This window comes from Herpailurus yagouaroundi, unplaced genomic scaffold (genome assembly GCF_014898765.1).
Source record: "Herpailurus yagouaroundi ecotype Mexico unplaced genomic scaffold, PumYag 205, whole genome shotgun sequence".
NCBI lineage: Eukaryota > Metazoa > Chordata > Mammalia > Carnivora > Felidae > Herpailurus > Herpailurus yagouaroundi.
In genome coordinates this window covers 4,908,879-4,935,704 of record NW_024412436.1, presented here as the reverse complement: position 1 = coordinate 4,935,704, position 26,826 = coordinate 4,908,879, and the positions used below count along the sequence as shown (strand labels likewise).

Below are 26,826 nucleotides of genomic sequence, written 5' to 3'. Positions count from 1 at the left end.
TTTTCTTAGGTCAGTTATATGTTAGATTCATTGTAGATTTTTTTTCTAGTAAATGCTGTCTCCCAAATAAATGGCTGATACCTTGAGGTGTTTTTGTTTTTATAATGAATCAGTTTTGTGTTTATTTTATCCATTCAATAAACGTGTATGAACCAAACTCTGTGGTAGATGCTGGTAATCTAAGGATAATGAAAATTACAGCCTCCATTAGCTCTTGGTTCAGTGGGATACACAGACACATACAAATAATTATAAAATAGTAATTGTGGCAATAGAGTTTTGCATAGGCACTGGCATTATTAAGGGCTTTTAGCCTAATCTACGGAGGGGAGAATTGTATTTTTTTTAATTCTTGGTTTGTGACACACTGTCATTGTCGACTTATGCTTAGTTCCTTTTCTTTATTTCATTTATTTAATGGTAAGTGAATCTCAGTAAACCCAGCACCCAAGCCAAGAACTGAGAGACCACCAGTAACTTAGATCTATGCAGACACCTCCCAATCCTGTGCCCCTGCCCACCTTACCAGTGGCAGCCACTCTCCTGAATGTTGTATTGATCATGCCTTACTTTCGAAACAAAAAATTATCCTGAACATAACTGCCAAACTAATATATCACTTAAATTGTTTTACCCACTTTTAAACTTTATAAAAAAGGACATCATACTAGATGTGAGACCAGGACTTGCTATTTTTTTCAGTCAACATTATATTAAGATTCACCCATGTTGTAATGTGTAGCTGATGCTCAGTCTGTTTTCTGCTATCTAATAATCCGTAATTTATCCCTTTTCCTGGTAACTGGCAGTTGTTTACAGTTTTGCTATTAACAACAGTGTTGGTTTGAACATTCTGAAATATGTCTCCTTGGGTTTTTCTGGGGTACATACCTAGGAATGGAATCTTTGATTTTATAAGTTAGATTGTCTTCCAACGTGGGAGTATAAGTTAGTGCGGTCACTGAGTAATCACACTGATCCACATCTTCTTTAAAACTCGGTTTTGTTAGGGTGCCTGGCTGCCTCAGTCTGTAGAGCGTGCAACTCTTGATCTCGGGGTTGTGAGTTCAAGCCTCACATTGGGTGTAGAAATTACTTGAAAATAAAATCTTTAAATAAATAGGGGCCCCTGGGTGGCTCAGGCGGTTGAGCATCCAACTTTTGACTTGGGCTCAGGTCATGATCCCAGGATCGTGGGATTGAGCCCCGTGCCCGGCTCTGCACCGAGCATGGAGCCTACTTAAGATTCTCTCCCTCTCTCCCCCACTCTCTCTCTGCCGCTCTCTTCCTCTACCCTTCTGCCCCTCTCTCTCTCACTTGCTCTCTAAAATAAAAAAAATAATAAATAAACTTGGTTTTGTCACTTTTTTTGAATTTGCTACCGTTAGCAAAATTTGGTGTCCAGTGCTATCTCATGGTTTTGATTTTCATTTCTGTATTTACAGAACGAGATTTTGCATCTCTCGTTTGTTTTTTGGCCATACCTCGTTTTCTGCTGGGGTTGTTTTATTCTTTTTTTAATGTTTATTTATTTATTTTCAGAGAGTGGGTGGGGGGAGGACAGAGGGGAGAGAGACCAAGAGAGAAAGAGAGAGAGAGAGAGAGAGAGAGAGGGACCAAGACAGACAGAGAGAGAGAGAGAGAGAGAGAGAGAGTGAGAGAGAGAGAGAGAGAGAGACCGAGACCCAAGCAGGCTCCATGCTCAGCCAGAGCCTGACTCAGGGCTCGATCTCACAATGTGAGATTGTGACCTGAGCCGAAATCAGCAGTTGAACACTTAACCTACTGAGCCAACCGAGTGTCCCTCTACTGGTTTGTTTTAATTGAGTTGTTTTTCTTTTCCGTGTTGTCTTAGCTTTTATTCCTTATTAAGGAATTCTTTATATATTTTTGATACTAATTTGCTATCATTTGTAAGTGTGTAAATATTTTTTCTGGTTTGTGATTTGTTTTTTCTTTTTTACTTTAAGCTGACTTGAGAAACCATTCTTAATTTTAATATAGTTGAATTGTATCATTTCTTTATGCATATAACTTCCTTTTGTTTAAGAAATCCTTACCCTGGATTCAAAAAAAATTGAAAATTTTCTTTTACAGTTTTCTTTTGACAATTTAAGGTGTTAATCCATCTGGAATTGATTATTTATGATGTATACGTGTGCCCATTTAGTTACCCTATTTTCCCTGTTCACTTGTAAAATGTTGAATTTCCCCAGGGAGCTGCTATCCTACCTATGTCATATTATAGAATTCCAGATAAACACAGGTCTATATCTGGGCTTTCTGTTTTGTTCCATTGGTCAGTTTGTTTGCCCCTCCATCAATACCACGCTCTTTAATTACTCTAGTTTTTTAATCTTAATGTCTTCCAAGTGTCTTCAAGTCTCTTCTCTTTATTTTTCTTTAGAAGGGACTTGGCTATTCTTTGTCTTTTGGTCTGTTTTATGATCAACATATTAAGTTCTACCTATGAGTCATCAGAATATGATAATGGTTGTAATAAACCTGGAAGTAAATTTGGAGAATTAATTATCCTCTCAATATTAAGTTATCTCTACATTTAGTTAGGCTGTTTAAAAAATGTCTTTCAGTAACAGGTTACTATTATTTTTTTATGTTTACTTAGAGAGAAAGAGAGAACATGAGCATAAATGGGGGAGGGGCAGAGAGAGAGGGAGATAGAGAACCAGGGCTTGAAGCTATGAACCATGAGATCATGACCTGAGCCAAAATCATGAGTCAGACACTTAACCGAGTGAGCCACCCAGGTGCCCCCAGGTTATAACAGGTTATAATTTCCTATGAACAAGTTTTGCATATCGTTTTTTAACTTATTTATAGATACTTTCATTTTTGTTACCATTGTAAATGAATTTTTTTTAAGCTTATGCCTCCCTTTTTTTTTTAAACTCATACTCTGTTGATAGTTTGTTGCTGGTGTTTAGAAATGCAGTTGATTTATACAATGATCTTATATCTACCCAAGTGTTTTTCTGTTATATTTATTAGTTAGCATATAAATTCCTTTAAGCTTTTTTATGTAGACAGTCATATCGTTGCAAAAAGGAGTTTTCTTTCCTCCTTTTCATTCTTACTGCTTACTGGGTATTGGTTAATGAGGATAGTAAGAATCACACCTTGCTCCTGATTTTGAAAAAAGTGCCTACATGAGTTTATTTGTACTGGTGTTTCAGGGGTTTTGTAGATACCTCCTATGAGGTTAGGGGGCTTCCCTACCTAGGCTGTCCTAGTTTACTAACAGTTTTTATCATGAATGAGTATTGATTTAATCATCTATTAACTCTTCATCTATTGAGTTCTATTTTTTCTCCTTTAGCCAGCTAATACACTTACAAATGTTCTAATATTAAACAGCCTTTAACATGTGTCTTATGACCCAGAATGTAGTGTATATTGATGTATGTTCAACTCGAGAAGAATGTGTATTCTGCTGTTGTTGCATGAAGTAGTCACTAGTTGTCCATTATATCCAGTTGATCAGTGGTGGTGGTGAGTGCAACTATGGCTTTACTGTCTGCCTCCTGGATCTGCCCCTTTCTGAGACAAGGGTGTTGAAGTCTCCCAACTACAGTAGTGGATTCGTTTATTTCTCCTTGCATTTGTCAGTTTTTTCCTCATGTGTTTTGACCCTCTCTAGATAGGCACATACACATTGAAGATTGTTCGTGGAGAATTGACTCCCTTGATGTTATTTAATGCCCTTCTTTATCCCTGATAACTTGGCTTACTTTGAAGTCTGCTCTGTCCAAAAGAAATATAGTTAATCTTGCTTTCTTTTGTTTAGTATTTAACATGGGATATTTTTCTCCATACATTTATTTACTTTTAATCTCTTTATTTTTTTAATTATTTATTTTTATTTAAAAAAAAATTTTTTTTTCAACATTTACTTATTTTTGGGACAGAGAGAGACAGAGCATGAACGGGGGAGGGGCAGAGAGAGAGGGAGACACAGAATTGGAAATAGGCTCCAGGCTCTGAGCCATCAGCCCAGAGCCTGACGCGGGGCTCGAACTCACAGACCGCGAGACCGTGACCTGGCTGAAGTCGGATGCTCAACCGACTGCGCCACCCAGGTGCCCCTAATTATTTATTTTTAAATGGATTTCTTTATTTGTTTTTAAGTGGATTTCTTGTAGACAACAGATAGCTGGGTCATATTTTTTGATCCATTCTGATAATCTGTTTTTTAATTGGTGTAATTTAGAACATTGACATTCAAGGTGACTATTGATATAATTGGATTAATGTCTACCATATTCATTATAGTTTTCTATTTGTTCTTTGTTCCTATTTTTTTGTCTTTTCCTTTTTTTTCTGCCTTTTGTGGTTTGAATTCAGCATTTTATATGATTCCATTTTCTCTCCTTTCTTAACATATCAGCTACAATTCTTTTTTAAATCTTTTTTAGTGGTTGCCGTAGAGTTTGCTGTGTACATTTACAACTAATCCAATCCACTCTCAAATCATACTACACCACTTCACAGGTAGCGTGAGTATTATATGATAAAACCCTGATTCTTTCTTGTGTCCCTTGTATCATTGCTGCCTTTCATTTCACTTTAATATAAGCATACATAAGCATATATACACATAAGATGTATTACATCAACATACATAATGGAATACATTATTGCTGTTATTATTTTGAAGAAACTTATCTGTTAGGTAAACTAAGAGTAAGAAAAATGAAAGTTTAGGGGCACTTGGGTGGTTCAGTTGGTTAAGCGTCTGACCTCGGCTCAGGTCATGATATCATGGTTTGTGAGTTTGAGCCCCACGTCAGGCTCTGGACTAACAGCTCAGAGCCTGGAGCCTCCTTTGGATTCTGTGTCTCCCTCTCTTGCCCACTTACAATCTGTCTCTCTCTGTCTCAAAAGTAAATAAACATTTAAAAAAATTTTTTAATTAAAAAAATGAAGTTTTAATTTTAATCTTCACTTATTCCTTCTTTGATGTTCTTTGTTTATATAGATCCATATGTCTGATTTATATATTTTTTCTTCTCTATAACAATTTTGCAAGGCAGGTCTACTGGCAACAAATTCCTTTGCTTTTATTTGAGAAAGTCTTTATTTCTCATTCACAAGAAGGATCATTTTGCAGGGCATAGAATTCTAGGTTGGTGATTTTTTTTTTTTTTCCTGTCAGTGCTTTAAATATTTTACTTTGTTCCTTTATTGCTTCATAGTTTCTGAGGAGAAATTGGATGTGATTCTTATTTTTTTTCCTCTCTAGGTAAGATGTTTGTTTTCCTCTGGCATCCTCCAGGATTTTTTTTTAATCTTTGATTTTCTGTATTTTAAAAATGATATGCATAGGTATAAGATTTTGGTTTTGGTTTGCTTTGGGTTTTTTTTTATTTTGTTTTTTTCTGGGTTTTTTTTGTTTTTGGTTTTTGTGTTTGTTTTGTTTTGTTTTGGTGTTTATCCTGCTTGGTGTTCTCTAGGCTTCCTGGATCTGTGATTTGGTGTCTGACATTAATTTGTAGAAATTCTGAGTCATTATTGTTTCAAATATTTCTTTTTTTTTTCCTCCACCTTCTTGTATTCCCATTACGCTTATGTCATATCTATTTAGTTATCCCACAGTCCTTGAATATTTGGTTTGTTTGGGTTTTTGTCCAGTCTTTGTTTTCTTTGCTTTTTGGTTTTCAAGGATTCTATTGATACATCCTCTAGGTCAAGGATTTTTCTCAGTCATGTCCAGTCTATTAACAAACCTATCAAAAGCATCCTTCATTTCTGTTACAGTGCTTTGTTTTATCTCTGGCATTTCTTTTTACTTCTTTCTTAGGATTTCCAGCGTTCTGCTTACATTGGCCATCTGTTCTTGCATGTTGTGTACCTAATCCATCAGAGCCCTTCATTAATTATAGTCAAATTAATCATAATTGTTTTAAATTCCTAGCCTGATAATTCCAACATCCCTGTCATGTCTGGTTCTGATGCTTTCTCTGTCTCTTCAAATGTGTATAGCGTTCTGTGTAAAAGGAACTGCTCTAAACCTTTAGCAATGTGGTTGTAAGGCGTGGGGGAGAGGAAGCATTCTTAATCTTATGATTCGTTCTCAGTCTTTTAGTGAACATACATCTCTGGACTTTACAAGTGTTCATTAGCTTATTTTTTTCTTTCCCTTTAGGTGGGCTAGGATGACCAGGGTCATCCTGTAGAGAGCTGTAGTTGGCTATTTCCCTCCCCTAGGTTAGTTGGGCTCTGATAGTACCCCAGCACATTGGACTCTGGTTAACTAGTTTCCACTAAGAGCAGACCTTATAAGAAGAAGAGAATGCTCTGGCATATTTCAGAGTACTTCCTCTTACCCTCTCCCTGCCAGAAACTCAAGGGGATTTTTCTCCAGTATTTAGTGTGGCAATCTGGTCTGGCTCCTGGAGGTAAATCTGAAAATATTGGGGTGGGGGGCACCCTATGACTGGGTTCCCCTGGCGTTTTTAACTCTTACAGCTGTCCACACTGAGCCTCCAGCAGTCCCTCAATCACAGTTCAGGTGTTCTTACCTTCAAGTTTCTTCTTTGCTAAGCTATGACTCCCTGTTCGCCTGTTTTTCTCTCCAGTCTTAGGGACAGCAGTTTGTCCTGTGTCCTCCCCTGTCTTACAGATCCAAGAGCAGTTGTTGATTTTTCAGTCTGTTCAGCTTTTTACTTGCGAGTTTGGAGTAAGGACTTTCAAGATCCTTACATATAGAACTGAGTTAAACAATCTTTGTATTCCTGGGATAAACCTAACTTGATCATGATGTATTATCTTTCTGATACATTGTTGGATCTGATTTGCTGATATTTGGCGAAGGATTTTTGTATCTATATTGGGAATGAAATTTTTTTCTTATATTTTCCTCATCCTATTTTTGGTAAAAAGTTACACTAAACATAAGTAGAAAAATATTTCCTATTTTTCCTTTCCCTGGTAGAGTTTGTATAAGGTTGGAATGATGTTTTCTTTAAAAGTTTAGTAGATTATACCTATAACACCAGCTGGACCTAGTTTTTTTCTTTTGGAGATGGTTTTTAAGTATTATTTTACTTCTTTAATAGCTGTAGACTATTTGCATGATCTCTTTCTTCTTTAGTCAGTTTTAAGAGGTTTTTAAAAAATGTGTCAATTCGGGGCGCCTGGGTGGCACAGTCGGTTGAGCGTCCGACTTCAGCCAGGTCACGATCTCGCGGTCCGGGAGTTTGAGCCCCGCGTCAGGCTCTGGGCTGATGGCTCAGAGCCTGGAGCCTGTTTCCGATTCTGTGTCTCCCTCTCTCTCTGCCCCTCCCCCGTTCATGCTCTGTCTCTCTCTGTCCCAAAAATAAATAAACGTTGAAAAAAAAAAATTTTTTTTTAAAAAAATGTGTCAATTCATCTAAGGTTGGAAATTTGTTATTATAGTATTTTTATTGTCTGTTTTATTTCTACTGTCTTGAGTTATAATGACCTTTTTATTCATAACATTATTTATTTAAACCCCCTTAATTTTTTCTTCATCATCATGGCAGAACTCTATATTGTTATTCTTTTTGTTTTTTATTTCTCCTTTTTCTCTCTTTATCATTTCCTTTCTTCTTTGAGATTACTTGATAGTTTTTTTTTCTTTTTTTTCTAAATTAAGTTGTAAAAATTTAGCTTTGTTTTTCATTAACATCTGACTTGTGATCAGAGAATGTAGTTGGTGTTAGATGCATTCTTTGAAATTTGTAGAAACTGCCTTTGTGGCCTTGTACGTGTCAAATTCGTAAATCTTTCATGGGCCCTTGAAAAGAATATTACTCTAATTTTTAATGTGGAATTTCATATGTGACCATTAGATCAAGACTGTTCATTGTGTTAAAATTTATATCTTTGCTGTTTGTGTGTTTTTGTCAGCTTGACTTACAAAGTAGCGAGAGAGGTGTGTTAAAGTCTTCACTGTATTGGAAGATGTGTCTCATTCTCCTTGCAGTTATGTCATTTTCTTTTAAAATGCATTTTTGAGGCTACTGAGTGCATATATGTTAAATTGTTACATCTTCCTGGTAAATTGAATTTCTTATGTATTAGTAATCGTCTCTATTCTTAATGCTTTTTATCCTCATCTGTTTTGTCTGATGTTAATGTAGCTAAGCCACCTTTCATTTGATTAGTATTTGTGTAAGACCCTTTCACTTGAAGCTTTTCCTTGTCCTCATACTTGAGGTGTATCCTAGACATTCTCTTTTTTCTCCGTTGGTGAATTTAGTCTATTTAAATCTACTATCATTATGGCTGTATTTAAACTTTCCCACATCTTCTAATTATCCTGTTTTATTTATTTATTTTTTACTTTCTTGCCTTTTTTGGAATTAAGTTTTTTATCCTTTTTTTTTTTTGGTTTTGCCTTTTTCTTTATTTTTTTCCCATTGGGTTGGGATCTATACTCATTATTTTATTGTTCACTTCTGAAATTGTATATGCTTATTTAACTTTATAATGCCTTTTATGACTTTTAAACTGTGCTCTAAAACTAGCCTAAGCTCTTATAAAAGAATAACTGATATTCCCCCAAACAACTTTGCAAATGGTAGGCTTTTAATAAATATTTGTTTGCTGATTGGTGTTCTTCATATGTATGTGTCATTTTGATTTTCATTTGATCAAATTTGCAAAGTAATAGAGTACGAATTATTTTCAATGACCAATATTTTTTCAGTGTTTCCTGTGAAATATCCTCTAGGAAAGTTGTTTCAATGTATTCATTCTAAGATCATTTCTCTAGAAATGTCAGCTGAGTTGGACATTACCTGATTGCATATGTAGATATGGCACCCACAGTTACTTTTTATTCTCTAATTTGAAATTTCTGCACTTGAAGCTTTTTCTCTTAGATAATTTTCCTGTAGTGACATGGTGGCAGGTGCCCTAATTTTAGATCAGAACTATATAATACAAACCATATAACTTGACATCCAGATTTTGAAATCAGGATGGTCAGATCAAACAAACACTAAGCAGTAAATTAGACCATATTCTAGACCTAACTTTTAAATGAAATGAACATTTTTGATCCGGTACTGTCTTCACTAGTTCTTTATTATTATCACTTCATTAATCATTTAGCTTTATAACTTTGCCCACACCTTTTGTTTTAAGTAATTTGAGCTTCTATCTAAATTCATAATTTGTCATATAATTTATTTTTCATTTATAGCTCTGAGGCCTTTGGTTTGTCGGCAAGGTCATGGCTATTTCCTCTGCTACCTGATATTCTGCTTTGTTAGCAAAAGAGTTTTTTTCTTTATTGGTTTTTTGCTAATCATATATTTTTAACTGATTCAGAGTGACTTTTCTTCCAATTCAGGAAAAAAGAAAGATCCAACATATTAATTGTGGGTTTTTTTTGAGAGTGTTTGAACTCTCAACCCTTCTTCTTATCAGCTCCCAATCAGAAAATCGTAATAAGCTAAATATGTCATCTTTTTGCCTGGAAGTTTCTAATTATATCTGATTCTAAAATGTATGTGTATCCCTGTGCCCCCTTTTATTAGATATACAAAGCATAGGATAAAGTTTTTAAAGCACTTGTAAATAAGCATGTATAACTTATGGTATATCCTTTTATCCTTTTTATTATAAAAGTGGGAGTACAAAATTGTTACATAATTGTTTTAAAAACGTGTTACAATTTGGTGTCCGTTTTCTAGACCCTTTCTATGCATATATAGAATTTTTTCTCTAAGAATTATTCATTAACCTATGTTACAGTTTTGGCAGTATAATACCAACATTATTCATGTGGTTATTTTATGGATCTTCCTTATCTTTTTTAATGGTGGTGTAAATATTCCAATGTATGGATGTAACATTATTTAATCTATCCTTTCCACATAAAATTTAGATTATTTCCAATCTTTCTCAAAGTAGTACAGCAAAAACTTATATTACACATATATATGTATACATGTATATATGTTTGTATATTTGCTTCAGTTTTGTACAGTATACATTCTTTAAAAGTAAAATTGCATCAAAGCAAATTCATTTAAAATTTTAATAGATACTATTTAATTTGTAGTGAACAGGAACTCAGTATATTGCTGGTGGGAGTATAACTTGGTGTAACCACTTTGGAAAATTGTTTGAAAGTTTCTATTAAAGGTGAACATATGCACATGCTCTGGTCCGGCCCTTTTACACCTAGATATACACCCAGCAGAAATAGGTACATATGTTTGCCGAGGACATGAGCCGACACTGATGGTAGCACTAACTCAGTAATCAAAAACTGTGAACAACCCAGTGTCCGCCAACAGTTGAATGAATACATAAGTTATAATATATTTACACAAAGTAGTAGTGGACAGCAAAGGGGATGAGTTACTACAGCTAAATAAGACAACATGGATGACTCTTAGAAACATAATGTTGAGCTAAAGAAACTAGACACAAGAATATATCTCCTCTGATTCCATTTAATGAGTGTTCACAAACGTGCAGAGGTAATTCATACTGTTCGAGGTCAGAATAGTGGTTTCCTTTAAGGGCAGAGGGATGGTGGGAATGAAGCACTAGGAGAAATCTGGAACTCTGGTTATGCTCTGTTGCTCCATTCTGGTGCTGGTTACATGGGCTTGTTGCATTTGTGAAAATGCATTGTGCTACACACTTAGGATTTTATGCCTTCCCATGTATGTGTTCTTCAGTGAAGAATTTGCAGTGAAGGAGTTCACTCTGTTTTTGCTCTATAGAACCACTTCCAGACCCCTGCCAGTAGGGTTCGTTTTCTGTACCGGCAGTCTGGGAGACAGTAAAATCTTTTTGATCTGGTAGATGTACAGAGAAGTCAGGTTTTTTAATGTTTTTTATTTATTTTTGAGAGAGAAAGAGAGAGAGACAATGTGAGCAGGGGAGGGGCAGAGAGAGGGGGAGACACAGAATCCGAAGCAGGCTCCGGGCTCTGAGCTGTCAGCACAGAGCCTGATGTGGGGCTTGAACCCACAAACTGGGAGATTATGACCTCAGCTGAAGTTGGACACCCAACCAACTGAGCCATCCAGGCGCCCCTCAATTTATTTTTATTTTTATCTTATTATAAGTGAGTCTCAGTATCCTTTTGTACATTTGCTTGACTGTTCATTTCTTCTATAGTTTCCCTACCCCTGTCCTTTGCCTATTTTTCTGTTGCAGTGTTCATTTTTCTTACTGATTTGTAGAACTTTTTGGTCTATTATAATGTCAAAATATAATGATTTTGAGAGAGATGGGGAGACAGAGAGCAAGCTGGGGAGGGGCAGAGAGAGAGGGAGACAGAGAATCTGAAGCAGGCTCTAGGCTCTGAGCTGGTCAGCATAGAGCCTGATGCAGGGCTCGAACCCACGGACTGCAAGATCATGGCCTGAGCTGAAGTCAGACGCTTAACCGACTGTGTGCTCCAAAAGACAGTGTTTTGAATAACAAAACTAACAAACTTATTAAGTGTATCATATGTTAGGAAAAGTTTCTTCTAATAGTTAAATTAGCCTTAAAGAGAACCCATTATTCTTCAGTCTCCAGCTCTGTAACCAACTCAGTTCTGAGGAGAGGAGAGTCTGCCTCATTAGCTCCAAATCTATAATATGGACTCCATATAGAATAGAATCCATCTGAAAGTCCTTGTTTTATTGTATATATATTACTGTTCTCTTTTTCTTGACTAGTCTGTTCTTTGCTGGGAACATCGTGAACAAACACTCAAAACCAGTTTACCCACTATTATATGTTACCCTTTGTTTCTCCTGGTTTCTCTTTATGCCTTTACATTTCCTAATATGGAGAAGAAAAATGATACTGAATAGGATTTGTTATATTTGTAGTAAATTGCCTATTAATTTTGTCTATATTATGTTTTTATAAAATAGCCCTTTAAAAACCAGTGTGCCGCATGCGATTTCCTTTACCCTCAACCAGTACCAAATTTCTAAGTGATCTTTTCACTAAAATATTTTTAGTAACTCAACTAGTCTGATGTAGTCTCACTGTTGTGTTTGCCTTTTTATGCTTTGGTTGGGGATGCCTTATTGAGATAATGTTTAGTTTAAATGTTTTCTAGACTTTACCGTATTTTAATGTTCCTCGTTTTTACTCTGTAGTGGCCTGTGGATTTTTTTTTTCATTTATTTTTGTTTTTTCTTTTAATATGTAATTCGTAGACGCTCTGCTGTTGCCCGCATTCAGGAGTTCTTCAGGAGGAGAAAAGAAAGGAAAGAAATGGAAGAATTGGATACTTTGAACATTAGAAGGCCACTAGTAAAGATGGTTTATAAGGGCCATCGCAACTCCAGGACAATGGTACCAAATGCTCATGGCACTCTTTGGAGAACTTGCAGATTCATAATATGAATTTTTTTCCATAACGATGATCTTCCTATGTTGCCAGTGTGCTTCCTGTATAGCATTATTGTACCTTAGCAGTTACCTCTTTACCCAGACATGGTTCTTTTAGTCCTAGAATATATTGCCAGACCGTTACTGTTTAAAGAAAACTCTGCCCTACTGAGGAAATATTGTAGAATTGAAAATTTTTTAGCTGGTACAAGTAACAGTTGTGTCTTTCTTGCTTTCTCACACTTGCTGTCTACCGGCCTAGTAGATTTTTTTTTTGTTTTTAGCTTGTATTAGCACCCTTTGTTGGTTTGGAGAGGAAGATTTAGATATATGAAATCCAGGCTCATTGCAAAATGTAGTCCAGTGACTTTAATTATAACTCTTAAGATTGACAAGTGAAGATTTGCTTCAGTCACTTTGTCTCTCTAGACTTTAGTGTCCGCCTTTATGAAATAAGAATAGACCAGATGATCTCTAAGATCTGTGCAAGTCTTACAATCCACAAGTCTATATACCCAGTGTCATATTAAGAAGATCTTGCAAGATGATTAGCATAACTGTTAACTCTGAACCATTCATATTTAGAAAGTGTTGTCCTCATACATCCATTGAGTTATCCAAAAGTACCTATAGAATTAGTTTTAATCTACTCTTCAGAGTAAAGGCAAAAAGTTACATTGTGGGAATACCTGCTCATCCGGTAGAATGTGTGACTCTTGATATTGGTGTCCTGAGTTCAAGCCACACGTTGTGTGTAGAGCTTCCTTAAAAAAGTTATTTGGGGTAGGGAAATAATTGGCTGTCTCTGTAGGTATCATTGGTAGTATCGATTTAATCATTCTAAACTGAATGCTTATTATCAATAGAAGCGATCAATGTACATTTCTTATACTTTGTGGTTAAAATTTTAGATGAAAACCATTGGAGATAGGAATGAAAAAAAAGAAAAGTAAATATAACAGTAGCGCTAAGCAACAACAAAACTGGCTTCCCCTTTTGTTTTGGCAAAAATAGCAAAGTGGCAGCTACTGATGAAATGATCGAAAAAATCTTGAACTACAAAGATTTTTGGATGGTTTATTCAAAATCATCCATATGGCGTCACAACCATTCCAGTATATCCTTTTCCTTTGTCTCGTTGCTTCATAAAAGTAAATACGCTATATCCTTTCTCAGTTGCGGGAGAATAGCTAATAAAAAGATTGGTACTTTTTGTTCTTTTATCATAAAGCAAAATAGAAAAAGGAACTGTTCGTTTTTTTCTATGAACTGTTTTTATTATAAACCTAAAATGGAACCATTTTTGGAAAGGTCAGCAACATATATAGAAGTTTCCATTACACTGCCCAGTCCCAGAAATCCCATTCATTCATTTAGCAGTTACTAATTCCGCACCTAGTGTCGCCAAGTACTGTTTTAGGCCCTATAAATATAGCATCGAACAGGGCAGAATCTCTGTGTTCATGGGGAACTTTTCATTACTTAGTGCCATATCATGCTTGCTGAAAAATCTGTATCATTTTTAAAGTAATAGAAGACAAAGATTCTCTTCTATTTTTTTATTCTTTTCTAATATTTTCAGTTGCAGAATAGAATAAGTTTTTGTTTTAATAACTCTGATTTGAGTTTTCTTCTAATTTCCTTTTTCTAAACCCTTAGATAAAAGAAGCCAATTTCTGGGGTGCTAATTTTGTAATGAGTGGTTCTGATTGTGGCCATATCTTCATCTGGGATCGTCACACTGCCGAGCATTTAATGCTTCTGGAAGCTGATAATCATGTGGTAAACTGCCTGCAGCCACATCCGTTTGACCCAAGTAAGATGGCCGTTTATAAGGCAAAGGCTAGAAATCTGTACATCAGCTCCAGTTTTGTGCTAGTTTTTAATATAAAAATAATGCATATTATCCTAGAAGGCAGCCACTAGAGTCAGTTATGACTCTCATTGGGTTTCAATCCAAAAACACTTAGAACCTCCTTTTGGCAGAAAGTATGGGGAGATAGTTTATCCTGCTAATATTTCCTCCAAGTATTATCAGTTGCAAGAGCTTTGGCTGACTGAACTTTGCACTACTTCCCCAAACTCCATCTCCAAGCCTTTTTAGCCTTCACGTGGCCAAGTTAATGTACCAGAACGAGAGAGCTTGGCTTGTTCTTGCCTTCCATTTGACATTGCCCATGCTTCTCATAAAAGAGCGATGGAAAAGAAAGAAATTTGAGTGATTTCAAGATAGTCTTAAAATTATATTCCAGGGTAACTTTTAGAAAATCTTCAAAATCATATTTTCAGTTAACAACTATATCAGTACAATTTCCATTCCAGCTCAGTTTTGCTGTACATGTACATATGTGTATATGCATATACATACATGCATATATATACATGCATAATGTATAACATATGCATGTCTTAATGGCTTGTTTTTATGCTTTATATTAATATGCACATTTTATTTCTAGTTCTAGCCTCATCTGGCATAGATTATGACATAAAGATCTGGTCACCACTAGAAGAGTCCAGGATTTTTAACCGCAAACTTGCTGATGAAGTAAGTTTTTTACTTATACTTATTATAATGAGTGTATGTCACTTTATTCCTGAAATGCTTTCTTAAGAAGACGCCCATCAGCTCATTATTAGTTGGTAACATAAACAAGTTTATTTAATTGAGGAGGTCGAATTTTAAGAAAAAGAAACAATAACATGCCTATAATACTAGAGAAGTAAAAATCAGAGTATTTTGATAATTGTAATACTGATCATCGGTAATACCAGATTAAGTGTATTATAGTTTAAGAAAAACAGATTGACTATCTGTGCTTTTGCAATGAAGAGTCATTTAAAAAACCTTCTGTCCTTTTAAGAAAATAGTTTTACTCTGGCTGCCCTCCATAATCACAGCCAAATAAGTAGCAGAACAAATGACTGGAGAATCTTTTCCTTTTTGTTATATTTTAGATTTCTTCAGCTCCTTGTTAAACCAACAGCTTTGAAACTGGGTTGTGTGAAGCTGTAGGTTTTTTGTGGGATGAGAAGAGGGAAGGTGGATGACACAAACGCTGAATTCTGGGCTTTTCCTCCCTAACTTCAGCTGGGGTTTTTATTAGTGGGTTTTCATAGAAGATTTCTTATGAAAATAAGGGTCCATGGCATTAATCAGTTAGCTCCTGACGTAACTGTTGAATTTCTGTGAGTTTCTGCATTCTGTGAATGCAGCTCAAGTAGATGCTGCATTCTCTTAAAAACATAAAGTGAGGGTCCATTACTGAGAAATGTTAGTTAGAAAGCCAGAGCTCTAGACCAGGGTTGACAGTTCACGGCACAGTTCCCATATCTGCTTTCTAGTAGACATTTATAACTTCTATGTCAGGCACAGTGCTGAATTTTATTTTTTTATTTTTATTTTTATTTTTTTTAACTTTTTTTTATTGTTTATTTTTGAGAGAGAGAGAGAGAGAGAGAGAGAGAGAGAGAGAGCGCATGCGCACAAGCCGGGGAGGGCAGAGGGAGAGGGAGACACAGAATCTGAAGCAGGCTCCAGGCTCTGAGCTGTCCACACAGAGCCCAACGCAGGCCTTGAACCCACAAACTTGCGAGATCATGACCTGAGCCAAAGTCGGATGCCCAACCGACTGAGCCACCCAGGCGCCCTCATGAATTTTAAAAAAATAAACCTTCCCTCAGAGCTTTTAGGCTGGTGGGAAAGACAGACTTGTGAACAGTCAGCCAGAATGTAGGGAGGCACACACAGTGTTCTGGAAGCCTGTGACAAAGGAGCAGAGGTGCTTATACATGGGGTAGATGGGATGGGGGAGTCTTTGCAGAGGAAGTACAAATTGGACAGAGTTCACCAGGCAGACAGGGAGCTAAGGAGTACTTGAGATGAAGGATCAGCATGTTCCAGGGTGTCCTAAGGTAGGTAAATAACGAACCAGGGGTGAGTGGGTAAGAAAGCAGCTCCCTGGGGCAAGATTATAAAGGGCCCTGGGGGTGCCCCAGGAGTTGAAAGTGTGTAAATCACTGGGGAACCACTGATGACATTAGCATCTTTCTCTTATTCTCATGCTTTCCTTTCTTTCTTTTTTCCTTTGCCACACGCTTTGCGGTTCCCTCTTTCTGTTTCCCCCTTTGCTCATGACTGTATAGTAGATTCCTAGGTGTTTATGGGTAATCATTTAGTCCTGTTCTTGGTACTTAAGATACAATTCATTGGTGACTCTTAATCCAAAACTTTATTCTTCAAGATTACTTTGCCTCAGTCAAGGTAACGTTTTCTCCAGAGATCCAAATGACCCAGGGATAGTAATTTCACACCCCTCCGTCACTAAGAGCATCAGCTCTGCCGCAGGGGAAAATAATGAGCAGACACAAGGTAGACTGCTCGGGGAAACAAGTTACAAGAAAAAATTCATTGAATTCTTGAATGTTTTAAGTAGCCTCAAAGTGTGACCTTTCTCTTTGCTGCCAGTTGAAAGAGTAGCGTTCTGTGATGTTACTCCCTCACTGCAAGTTAATTACCTGGCATCGAGTAGCCTTAGGGTGGAAATATACACAGCGTACGTGGAAAGAATGAAGTAATTCCTCTTTGGACGTGCTAATTTTTTTACTGTTCTCCTAATCTTCATGGGAACGTGTAGTTGCTTCATTGCTTCTGACCTGGTTGTTTAACTTGCCTCAGGTTATAACTCGAAATGAACTCATGCTGGAGGAGACTAGAAACACCATCACAGTCCCAGCCTCTTTCATGTTGAGGATGTTGGCTTCACTGAATCATATCAGAGCTGGTAAGGACTGTCATTGTATTACTCAAACCATTGTTACATTTGAAAAACATTATTTAAGATCTGCTTAAATAATCTGCTTAAGATCTATTACTTAAGATCTGCTTCAAAGTGATTTGTATAATTTCCTTTAACCACAAAACGAGGGCGATGTAATTCCTGAGCTAGGAGTTCTGTGAACCCTGGATCTTAGTACAGTAAACTTACTTCCTCATGAAGCAAATTTATTGAAAAGCGTCCAAATGAAAAGACAGAGTCACTTAAAAACTTTTATCAGCTGTGCTTCTCTTCTCGGGGTGGAGGATCATACCATAAACCTTACGCTATGTTCTACAGTAAGGTACCCTTTTATGGTAGATGTGGTCAAAATTACTCCTAGCCCAGACAAAAATAAGTGTTACATGCTACTGTGAAGGTCGAAACAGATACCTCAGTATGGGTTTTTAAATACTTTTTGTTTTCGATGATAAACCGTGAGGTTCGGTGCCAAAGAAACACAAAATCGTATACATTACAATTAATATTCAAGAAGGAAGTGAATATAATCAGTGTTCATAACAGTAGAAAAGATCCAGTGTCCATTGTAAACAAAGTACATTTATCAAACGAGACAGGTTTGTTGTTCTTCACTGATTTCACAAATTAAATGTCTTCATATGTTGGGTATTACCTATTACTTAATAGTAACAGCGGCCATCGTTTCTAGAGTACCTGTAATGTGTCAGGCACCACGCTAGTCATTTCACAGATGTTTCCCAATGAGCTCCAACCCTCTAGAAAGTCGGTTATTTATTCGTAATAGCTCGCCCCAGCTCATACAGCTGATGAATGGTGAAGCCTAGGTGTGAAACTGAGTTCCACGCCCTTACTCCCCTTTGACCTAGAAAGTTCACTTGTAGGAATACGTTCAGATCAGAAATATGACACGCAGCCACCCGGGTGATCTGATCTCAAGCTTCTTTACAGGCTCATTCACAGTATTTTCTCCTTCTGTGTCCATTCCATCCACTCTGGCCCTTTTTGAATTTGGGGGCATGTCAAACTCTTTTCCACCTCAGGATCTTTATCATCATGTTGTCCCCCTTACATCCTCATTCTTCGTTAGGATCATTTTGCTTATCCTTCAGGTCTTTGTAAGCGGTGGATTAAATATCACTTCCTCAGAGAGAGTAGGGACAAATATTCCAGGCAAAGTAAAGGGTATGTAGCATTTTTCGAAGTCCTGGAGGAGAAAGAGTGTGGAGCACATCTAAAGAATTGAAAGAAACTCATATGAGATGGGGAGAAAATCATGAAATTGTAAATATTAACTACTACCAGGAAAGAATGAGATTTTCAAATGGTCAAAACAAAAAATAAACGTGGAACGTAAACAGAAAATGTTAGTAGTCCAACCAAATATTTTTGCAGTGGCTTTGAGGCACCTGTATTATCACATTAATGACTAAGATTTTTGATCCATTTTCTTCAATAACAGTGAGTAACCCTTAAAATTCATCTAGATTTCAGACTTGAGAAGGTAGCTTTTCTAGAACATTTGCCAATTAGGATTCTTAAAACTTGCTTGCTCTGAAGAGTTTATCTGGCGAAGGGCTCTTCCTTAGTTTTTCTGTGGAAAACATTCTTCTCTGGTCTGTGCAGAATCTGTTTTGTACGGGTGCTCAGGTGGTTTGTTCGCCAACAGCTACTACTGGCCTCCTTTGATTTGAGTGTTAGAGAAGATGTCTCATACTGTGAAGATCCCTTTGCTTCCGGTTCTTTTTGCCGTCAACCGAAAACACCTTCTAATTGGTTTCGTCAGCTCACCCTCTTGCTTGTCTTACGTAAAAGACTGGAAAGAAAGATGTTCCCGAGAGTTGTTTTTATCCTTAAGACATCAGGTTACTTGATGAGTCAGTTATTCTCCCCTTTCCTCTCCTTGGCTCCTTGTCTCCAGTTCTTGGAGTACCATGAGCGTGTGCAGGTACTCAAGGAGAGTTGGTGATGGACGGCGATCAAGTAAGCCCAGGCTAGCTCCAGAATAGTCCAGCCCCTCCATTACTCCACAAGGCTTCCTGGGAGGCCCAGGGAACAGGTACTGGGCGGCCTCTTCCTGGCGGAGCTGTGATCTTCAGCGAAGGCTGCACTTCAGATCCCCGGTGCGGCTTTGTCACCTACAAATACTTGGGTCCTACCCCTTGAAGATTCTTACTCATTTGATCTGAATAGGGTTTGAGCTTCTGCATTTTCAAAACAGCATGCAAAATCATTCCCATGAGTACAGCAGTAAAGACTGTGGTGTCTGAATGTGGTGTATGCTTCGGATGGGGGCCCCCAAATGTGGGGCAACGGGTAGAAGCGGGGAGGGGGGGCAATTCACCTGAGGCGGAACAAAGGAGATAGAGGTTCACTGAATATGCGGCTGGGGAGCGGGGGCAGGCAGGCAGAGGAGAAGCTGTCTGCAAGGAGGCAGTGGGTGGAGGCTGTTTTTAAAGGAGGAGATGAGGAGGTGTGGCTGCCGTGGAATTTTCCCTTTATTGGTAGCTGTGCCTGGTTGTAAGGAGCCCATGGGTCACTTAGGGCCTCTGGCTATTTTGAGGTGGGTCCCCTGGTGGGCCTGTCTGTATCCAGCCAGGTGGTCGCGGTGGGCCCCTTAAACAGTCCATTGCTCGAGCCTGTTTGCCTAAAAGCGGCCTCTACAAAGACTTCTAGTGCAGGCCAGCCACTTCTTGAGGCGTAAAGGCAGTTCTGAGACCCCTGGAAGTTGTGATAGACTTTGGAGAGATGGTGATTGTGTGTTTGCACCATTCTAACCTCTTCTAGAATGTCTCAGTATCTGGTAGTTTACTCCTCTCCTTAAAATGTGCCTCTCATGTTCTCAGGACAGAGTCCAGATGTGTTAGCATGACTTAGGAAACCCTGAAGCATCACTTGACATACCTCCCTTCATACCTCTGGGCCTTGGCCCAGGGAGCTCTAGGTGGCCATGGTGCCCTCCGTGGTTGGTGCCAGAGCCCCACCTCGACTGAGCTCACGGCACTTACCAAGTCCTATGCACAGGTTCACTGCGTCAGCAATTGTAACTTTACTTCGGAATATAACCATATTCACCTACTCTTGGTCTCCCTGCTCCCACCTTCACACAGTCTGATTTCCATAGGGTGGCCAGAGGGATCTTTTTTAAAACGTGGGTCAGCAAATTTTTTCTTGAAATGGCAAAATAGTAACTATTTTAGACTTTGTGGGTCACTTGGTGTCTGCTGTAGCTACTCATCTCTGATGTGGTCGTGTAAAAGTGGCCACACATAATCTGTAGATGAATGGGCGTGGCTCTGTTTTAATAAAAGTTTATTTGCAAAAATAGGCTATGGGCTGGATTTGCCCGAGTCAGTTTATTAGCCCCTTTTTTTACATAAATTAGGCTCTGTCACCCCACTTAAAATTCTTGGGGGATCCCCATTGCTCATAAAATAAGACTGGTCTGGGGCACCTGGGTGGTTCAGTCGGTTGAGTGTCCAATTGCAGCTCAGGTCATGATCTCGTGGTTCGTGAGTTCGAGCCCCGCCTCGGGCTCTGGGATGACGGCTCAGAGCCTGGAGCCTGCTTCGGATTCTGTGTCTCCCTCTCTCTCTGCCCTTCCCCCACTCGCGCTCTCTCCCGCGCTCACTCGCTGTCTCAAAAATAAAGATTTTAAAAAATTTTTAGTAAAAAAAAAAGACCTGGTCTGCCAGGTCCTACATGATCTAACCCTTGCCAGCCTCTGACTTCCAGTCATTCCAGTTATCCCGCAGCGCACCGCGTTTCAGCATGCCGGCCGCCTCTTCTTTCCTCAGACTGATCAAGCTTCTTAGCACACTTAGGACCTTTTCGCTGACTGTTTCCTTTGCCTGAAGGACTTTGGCCCTGAACTGAACATACAGTTGAGCCCTCAGCTCCAGCGTCACCTCCTTAGAAAAGTCTCGGTAGACACTTCACCCAACGTGACGTTGCTTCATGTGCCTTCTCGCTCGTGCCCTGCCTCTCAGTCACCCACTCTGTTCATTGCCTATTTTCCTCAAGTACTTAGCCCAACTTTTCGCTACTGTATCTGCTGCCTTCTTACAAATTAAAGGGGGAAAATGTTGGTTGTCTTGTTTTCGATTTTTCCCCTTTAGGAGGTGGTCTCATTGAGAGCAGAGACCTAGTTTGTCTTCTTCATAGCTGGATATTTAACTCCTAGAACAGCGCCTGGCACGTATTCGTTGTTCATCAAATGTCTGTTGAATAAATGAATGAATTTCTAGTGTCACATCTCTAACAAGAAGTCACAAATTTATTCTTTTTCTTAGAAAAATAAATAATTTTGTGAAGGATGGTCTGGAGAACTGCACGGTAGTTTTGTGGAACACAGGATTCCTTCGGGGACTTGTTTTCCTCTCTCTCTCTTCATATTTCCCCGACCAAAAATAATTTCCTGAGGAAATATTCCTGACAAGAATAAAAAAGGCTTCCCACAAACGTAAACCGTATTTACAAAAACGGTTTGGTACCGTTGCAGGATTTTTCACCTCAGTACCCAGGGTTCCTTGTCTCGCCGCTTCGAAGAACTTAGAGGCGACACAAAAGGAGCAGCAGGCCAAAGTTTACGGAGTGTAAGGGCAGGAAGGGAGAAGAGCATGGAAGCTCTCTTGACAGGGCACGTTTGACAGCGAATGCCCGCGACTGTAGGCAAGGGCCTTTGTCTGGAAGATTCTGGTCGCCTCTCCCTTCCCCGCCCCCTTGTTCCTTCTCAGGTCCTGCCCTTACTGGCTGGACGGCTCTAGGTGCTGGGTCGTCCGTTCCTGGTTGACTCGGTTCCATTGTACGAGGAGTCATACTGTCCCTCCTGTCACACACGTTTTATGGTTTGCTTTTCTAGTTAGGTGTTTTGATTGTCAAATTCCTGAGGGGGCCCTGAGGGGGAGCGGATGGCGTTTGTTACATTCCTAAGAGGGACCTTGTTTGTGCCTGTGGGGGTTGGCTGTAGTCAGACACTCCCAGCGCTGTTCCGAAACACGCGGTCCTCCCCGCCCAGAGCCTCCGGGTCCTACCTAACCTGTCCCTCTCCGCCGTTTTATCCTGCCTTTTCCTATCACAGTATTGTCTGCGTTTAAAAACAGTGGATTTAGAAGCGATTCTTACTTTCAGTTTTCATTTCAAGGAACAGGGTTTGTCAGGCCTCCCCGGTCTATAACTGCCAACCAGAGGTCGGTGTAAACATTGAGCCGCGGTGCAGTTTCCCTGCCTCGGAGAGGTGGGACTTCACGAACAGAAGGTTTCCTTTATTCTTAGAAATTGGGCTTATGTTCTGAGAGAGGACTCTGCAGTGACTGTGATGGACTTGAAAAAAGAACCACCGTTCTGCCCTCTTCTCATTCCGGGAGCCACGGTCAGTCACTCGCTGGCCTATGCTAGACACTCCTGGCCCTCGCTTGACTCTGCGGCTTGCTCTGGACTCTGCAGAAGTCTGTTGTCTACCGTAAACTCCCGGAGTTAAAGACTGTGACAATTCTTGTTGACCCGCCGTTTCCCCATCTTCACGCATAGTGTGACGAGCGAAAGAATGTGGGTAAGAACCGGCGCACTTTGAAACCGGCGGACACTCCTTCCTCGTGCTTCCAGTGGGACAGGAATAGGTTTGTTGAATATAGTCAGCCGTGTCCGGGATTCCCACTCACGGCACTCTACTGAGGCAGATAGTGACTTCGTGTTTCGCTCCCTCGTGAAAGTGTATCACAATATAAAGATTGTAATCTCTTTTATACTAACATTCGTTAGTGCTGACCAGAAATTCTTCCACTGTGCTTGGATTCCTTAGTGGTTGATACATGAAGGTCAATCCAAACCTTATTTTGGTTCATTTATTTTGCAAATGTGTATGGAACACGTACTATATAATAATAATAATAGCTAAAACTTGTGTAGTTCAGATTATAGATCATATACATCATCTCATTAGTTTGATTTCAAAATGGAGTCAGCATAGAGGGGATTTAGTTTCATTCACTTGGACAGAAAACACACAGTCCCTCTGTACACTGCTCTTGGTGGTGCTGACCTAGGACCCAGTGACCCAGTGGGAGAGTTCACGCCTCCGGAGGTCCTAAGTAAAAGCTCAGGCTTCAGTCTTCTTGCTGTTGACAGCCGGGACTGAACTTCTCCCCCATGTCTGATCTCCGTGTTTTCCACGCTGCCCTGGGGGGAGTGTTCCTGTGACAGAATGGGCTCCATGCTAGTGGTGACAGGGGCTTTTAAAGTGGCCTTCTTCACATAACCTAACGTAACATATCCTAGTAAAACCTATATGCATGGACTGCTGTTCCAGGCTCTGAGGACAGAAGAAAAAAGAAAAAGTTCCTACCCTCCCAGGAGCTCAGAGCCCTTCAAGTCTAGTAAGAAGACACACACGACCGGTCTCCGCAGTTAGGTCATCTTTATACGGGACACACGGGATAGTCTGGAATGTGGAGGAAGGAGTTCCTCATTCTGCAAGTGGGGGTTTGGAAAAGTCCCAGAAACATTTCACACGGCATAACGGTCGCACTGAGTGGGTGCGCAGAAGCTTTACGGCTGCAGGACGGGGCGAGGGTCCCAAGCAGAGGAGCAAGACGCGCAAACCGTGACGGTCGGGGACAGCGGGCCGTGTCACGCGCCAGTTCACCATCCCGTATTCCCTCGAGGGCAGAGACCGCGGGTCTGTTTTGGTCACCATTGTATCCTTAGCACGACGCCTGGAACATAGCAGATATTTAACTGAAAAAATTTTTTTTTATCAACAGAATACACAGATCCTTAGGAATGTTCCCCGGGTTCCCCCACAGCCCCCCTCGGTCTACTGGTGTCACGAGACACCTCCTTAGGCTCCTGGACTCCAAGGAATACGATCTGAAAAACCCCACAGTAGACCGGGATATATCCGGATCCTTAGGGTTTTTCTTTTTAATTTGTATTACGGTTAGAATTACATGCATATTCTAAGGTATAGTGCTGTTTCCCGGACTCTCTTATTTGCTTCTAGCGGCAAAAAATAGCTTCCGTACACACGGAGGTGAACTGAGGTTTACACGATGATATGTTCGTATGTATACATTTTCATCGGTTTTAAATAGAAGGTATTGTATATTATCTTAATCGTAATTCTAAAAGTGTTTCTTTTTGTGCGTCTCCTCTGTGTGTTTTCCAGACCGGCTGGAGGGTGACCGATCAGAAGGTTCTGGTCAGGAGAATGAAAATGAGGATGAGGAATAACCAGCTCTTATTGGCAAGCACTTAGATGGTCTGAAATTTGTATAAGACATTGATTATATTTTCTCTTTACGGAGCTTTAGTGCAATTCTAAGGTTATGGTGTTTTGGAGTTTCTCCCTTTTTGGGGGATAACCTGACATTGGTTTGGAATGACTGTGTGCATGAATTTGGGAGAGCGTGTAAAACAAAACTAGCAAAATGTTTTTAAAACTTTTTGCCATGTATGAGGAGTGCTAGAAAATGCAAAGTGCAATATTTTCCCTAACCTTCGGATAGGAGAGCTTGGGTCAACGTGGAGAGTAATTTTCATTATAGTGAAAATGTTGGTTCAGATAAATTTCTACACTTGCCATTTGCATGTTTGTTGCTTTCTAATAAAAGAAGTTGGTTGTTTTAAGATGTCCTGGATTTGACTTTTCATTGAATGCCTTGCTACCCCGACCCACATTCTCCAGTCTTCTCTATAACATAAGGCTCTTTCTCTATTCTTTTCTAGATCTGATAACCTTTTCTGTTGTGACTTCTGTGTGCTAGAATCACATAGAGGAGCTTTTCTCATTTCTCCTTCCAGAGCACGCTACCTTCACCTCTAATCTCCATCTTTCATGGTTCGTGATCCCTCTCCACCCAAGTACAGGCGTTAGGCTGCCGGCAACAGGCCCAGAGCATCACGGGTAGCTCACGTGACGGACCAGCGCAAGCTCGTCCCGAAAGCGCTGGCCCCCCGGCTTCCCCTCTCCAACTTCTCGGTTTCAGCCACGAGCTGTCGACCGTCCAGTCTTGTAATTCTGGGTCCCCCTCAACTCTGGTGTCCAACTGCACCCCCCTCAGGCCGTCCCCACCCAGGCCTGCACCTTCTGAGCCGAAACCACCCCTGCAGAGGCCACCCTGCTGTCCTCCTCCCTCCTCTCCCCTTCGTGCCGCTTCCTCCGGCTGGGCCACGAATGGACTCACGGGTGTAGCGGGCGAAGCACCCTCCCCCTCGCGGCGACCAGGCATCGCCCCTTCGCCTGGCAGCAGAAGATGGCGGGAAGCCCAGGGACACCGACCAAGAGAAGGCAGACTGGCTTTTTGGACGGAAGAAAAGTAACTCTTCTGCTGGCTCAGCAACTTCAGGTAGACTTCAACATCTAGCTCTCGCCCTGGACGGGACAGACACGTTCTCACGTCAGGAGATGTGGCGAATGGTAAAGGGAAAAGGAATTCGAGCTGTAGCCGAACAGGACAATTGCATGATTTCTGGGAAGCACAAAGGTCTTCGCTTCTGATTCCCAACTAGTTACGTGACCTGTTGAAGCCATCTGACTTCTCTGGGCTGGCCTCCTCCTCCGTAAGATGGACGTATTCCTATTGTACCACCTGTGTCCCGGGGCTGTGTGGGGACCACACGAAACCACGGAGGTTGAAGGGCTTGACAGAACAACTGAAGTGACTACCACAAGCACAAAAACCGACGTCGTTCCTTGCACTGTAACGAAACCGGGCCGGATGTGCTCTAGAGAGGTGCTGCAAGGCTCATGGGGCAGAGGCTACTAGAAGGCTCGAGGGGGAGGCCAAGGAAGCTCTTTGGCTGGAAGAGCATAGAAGAAAATCAAGGGCTGCCTGGGTGTCTCAGTCAGTTGAGCAACCGACCCTTGGCTTCAGCTCAGGTCATGACCCACGGTCATGGGATCGAGCCCCTCGTTGGGCTCCGTACCGAGCGTGGAACCTGCGTAAGATCCTCTCTCTTTCCCTCTCCCTCTCTCTCTAAAATTTTAAAAAATGAAAATAAAATCGCAATTGTCCACTCTGGCACAGACTGTCGGTAGGAGGGGAGCCTGGGGGGTGGGCAGGGGGCATATGGGAACTCTGAACTTCCTGTTCACTTTTGCTAGGAACCTTCAAACTTTTTAAACGTAACAGTACTTGTCAAAGGAGTTATCCCCCCACCCTGTTAAATTCTGCAGCATCTGGTACCTTATGTTACAAAGGAGCAGGTGGGCCAGACCAGCAGTCAAGGAGGCAGCGAAGAGAAAACATTCTACGGAGGCACAGGGGACACCTCCGTGGTCACTTCCATGACTCACTGCATGTTGGGGACCCGGCCCGCAGGGCCCACGTGCTGCTCCGACACAGGATTAAGGCTGCGGTGGTGGCAGGTGAGGGAGCTGGGCGAAGGTGGGAGGTCCCGTGCCTGGGGGTTGCTGAGTCTCAGTGGCAACCTGCCAGCCGCCCTCTGACTCTGGTTACGGGACAGGCTTAGAGACGGCGCACGGCCGTTCGTCAAACCTCCTTTAAGAACCCTGCACTGGGGCTTCCAGCCGGCTCGGTCAGTAGAGCACGTGACTCTTGATCTTGGGATTTTGAGTCTGAGCCCCACGTCGGATGTAGAGACGACGTCTTGAAGAATTTATGAAAAGCGCACGGATGGATGCAGCAAGGTGACTGTGGGGTGTCGACGCCTCCTAATCCTACGGCAG

General features: G+C 40.4%; 2 protein-coding genes across 20 annotated transcripts in view; one reads left to right on the top strand and one right to left on the bottom strand.

Annotated features, from left to right (window-relative positions):
* The window catches only part of DCAF6 (DDB1 and CUL4 associated factor 6), a 136,624-nt gene extending 111,860 nt beyond the window's left edge, over positions 1 to 24,764 (top strand). For all 8 annotated transcript variants that reach the window (XM_040451747.1, XM_040451751.1, XM_040451749.1 and 5 more), the window contains 5 exons: positions 12,168 to 12,306; positions 14,002 to 14,158; positions 14,802 to 14,890; positions 17,021 to 17,126; positions 24,304 to 24,764. In XM_040451747.1, coding sequence (XP_040307681.1) covers positions 12,168 to 12,306; positions 14,002 to 14,158; positions 14,802 to 14,890; positions 17,021 to 17,126; positions 24,304 to 24,368 — 556 coding nt within the window. In that variant the 3' untranslated portion in view covers positions 24,369 to 24,764. The remainder of the gene's footprint in view (positions 1 to 12,167; positions 12,307 to 14,001; positions 14,159 to 14,801; positions 14,891 to 17,020; positions 17,127 to 24,303) is intronic.
* The window catches only part of GPR161 (G protein-coupled receptor 161), a 64,956-nt gene continuing 55,460 nt past the window's right edge, over positions 17,331 to 26,826 (bottom strand). For 6 of the 12 annotated variants that reach the window (XR_005783597.1, XR_005783596.1, XR_005783606.1 and 3 more), the window contains one exon: positions 24,492 to 25,509. The gene's annotated coding sequence lies outside the window, so the exon portion shown is untranslated. Of the gene's footprint in view, positions 18,373 to 21,394; positions 25,510 to 26,826 lie in introns of those variants that run through there. The other 6 variants (XR_005783599.1, XR_005783600.1, XR_005783601.1 and 3 more) reach the window with 6 other exon arrangements.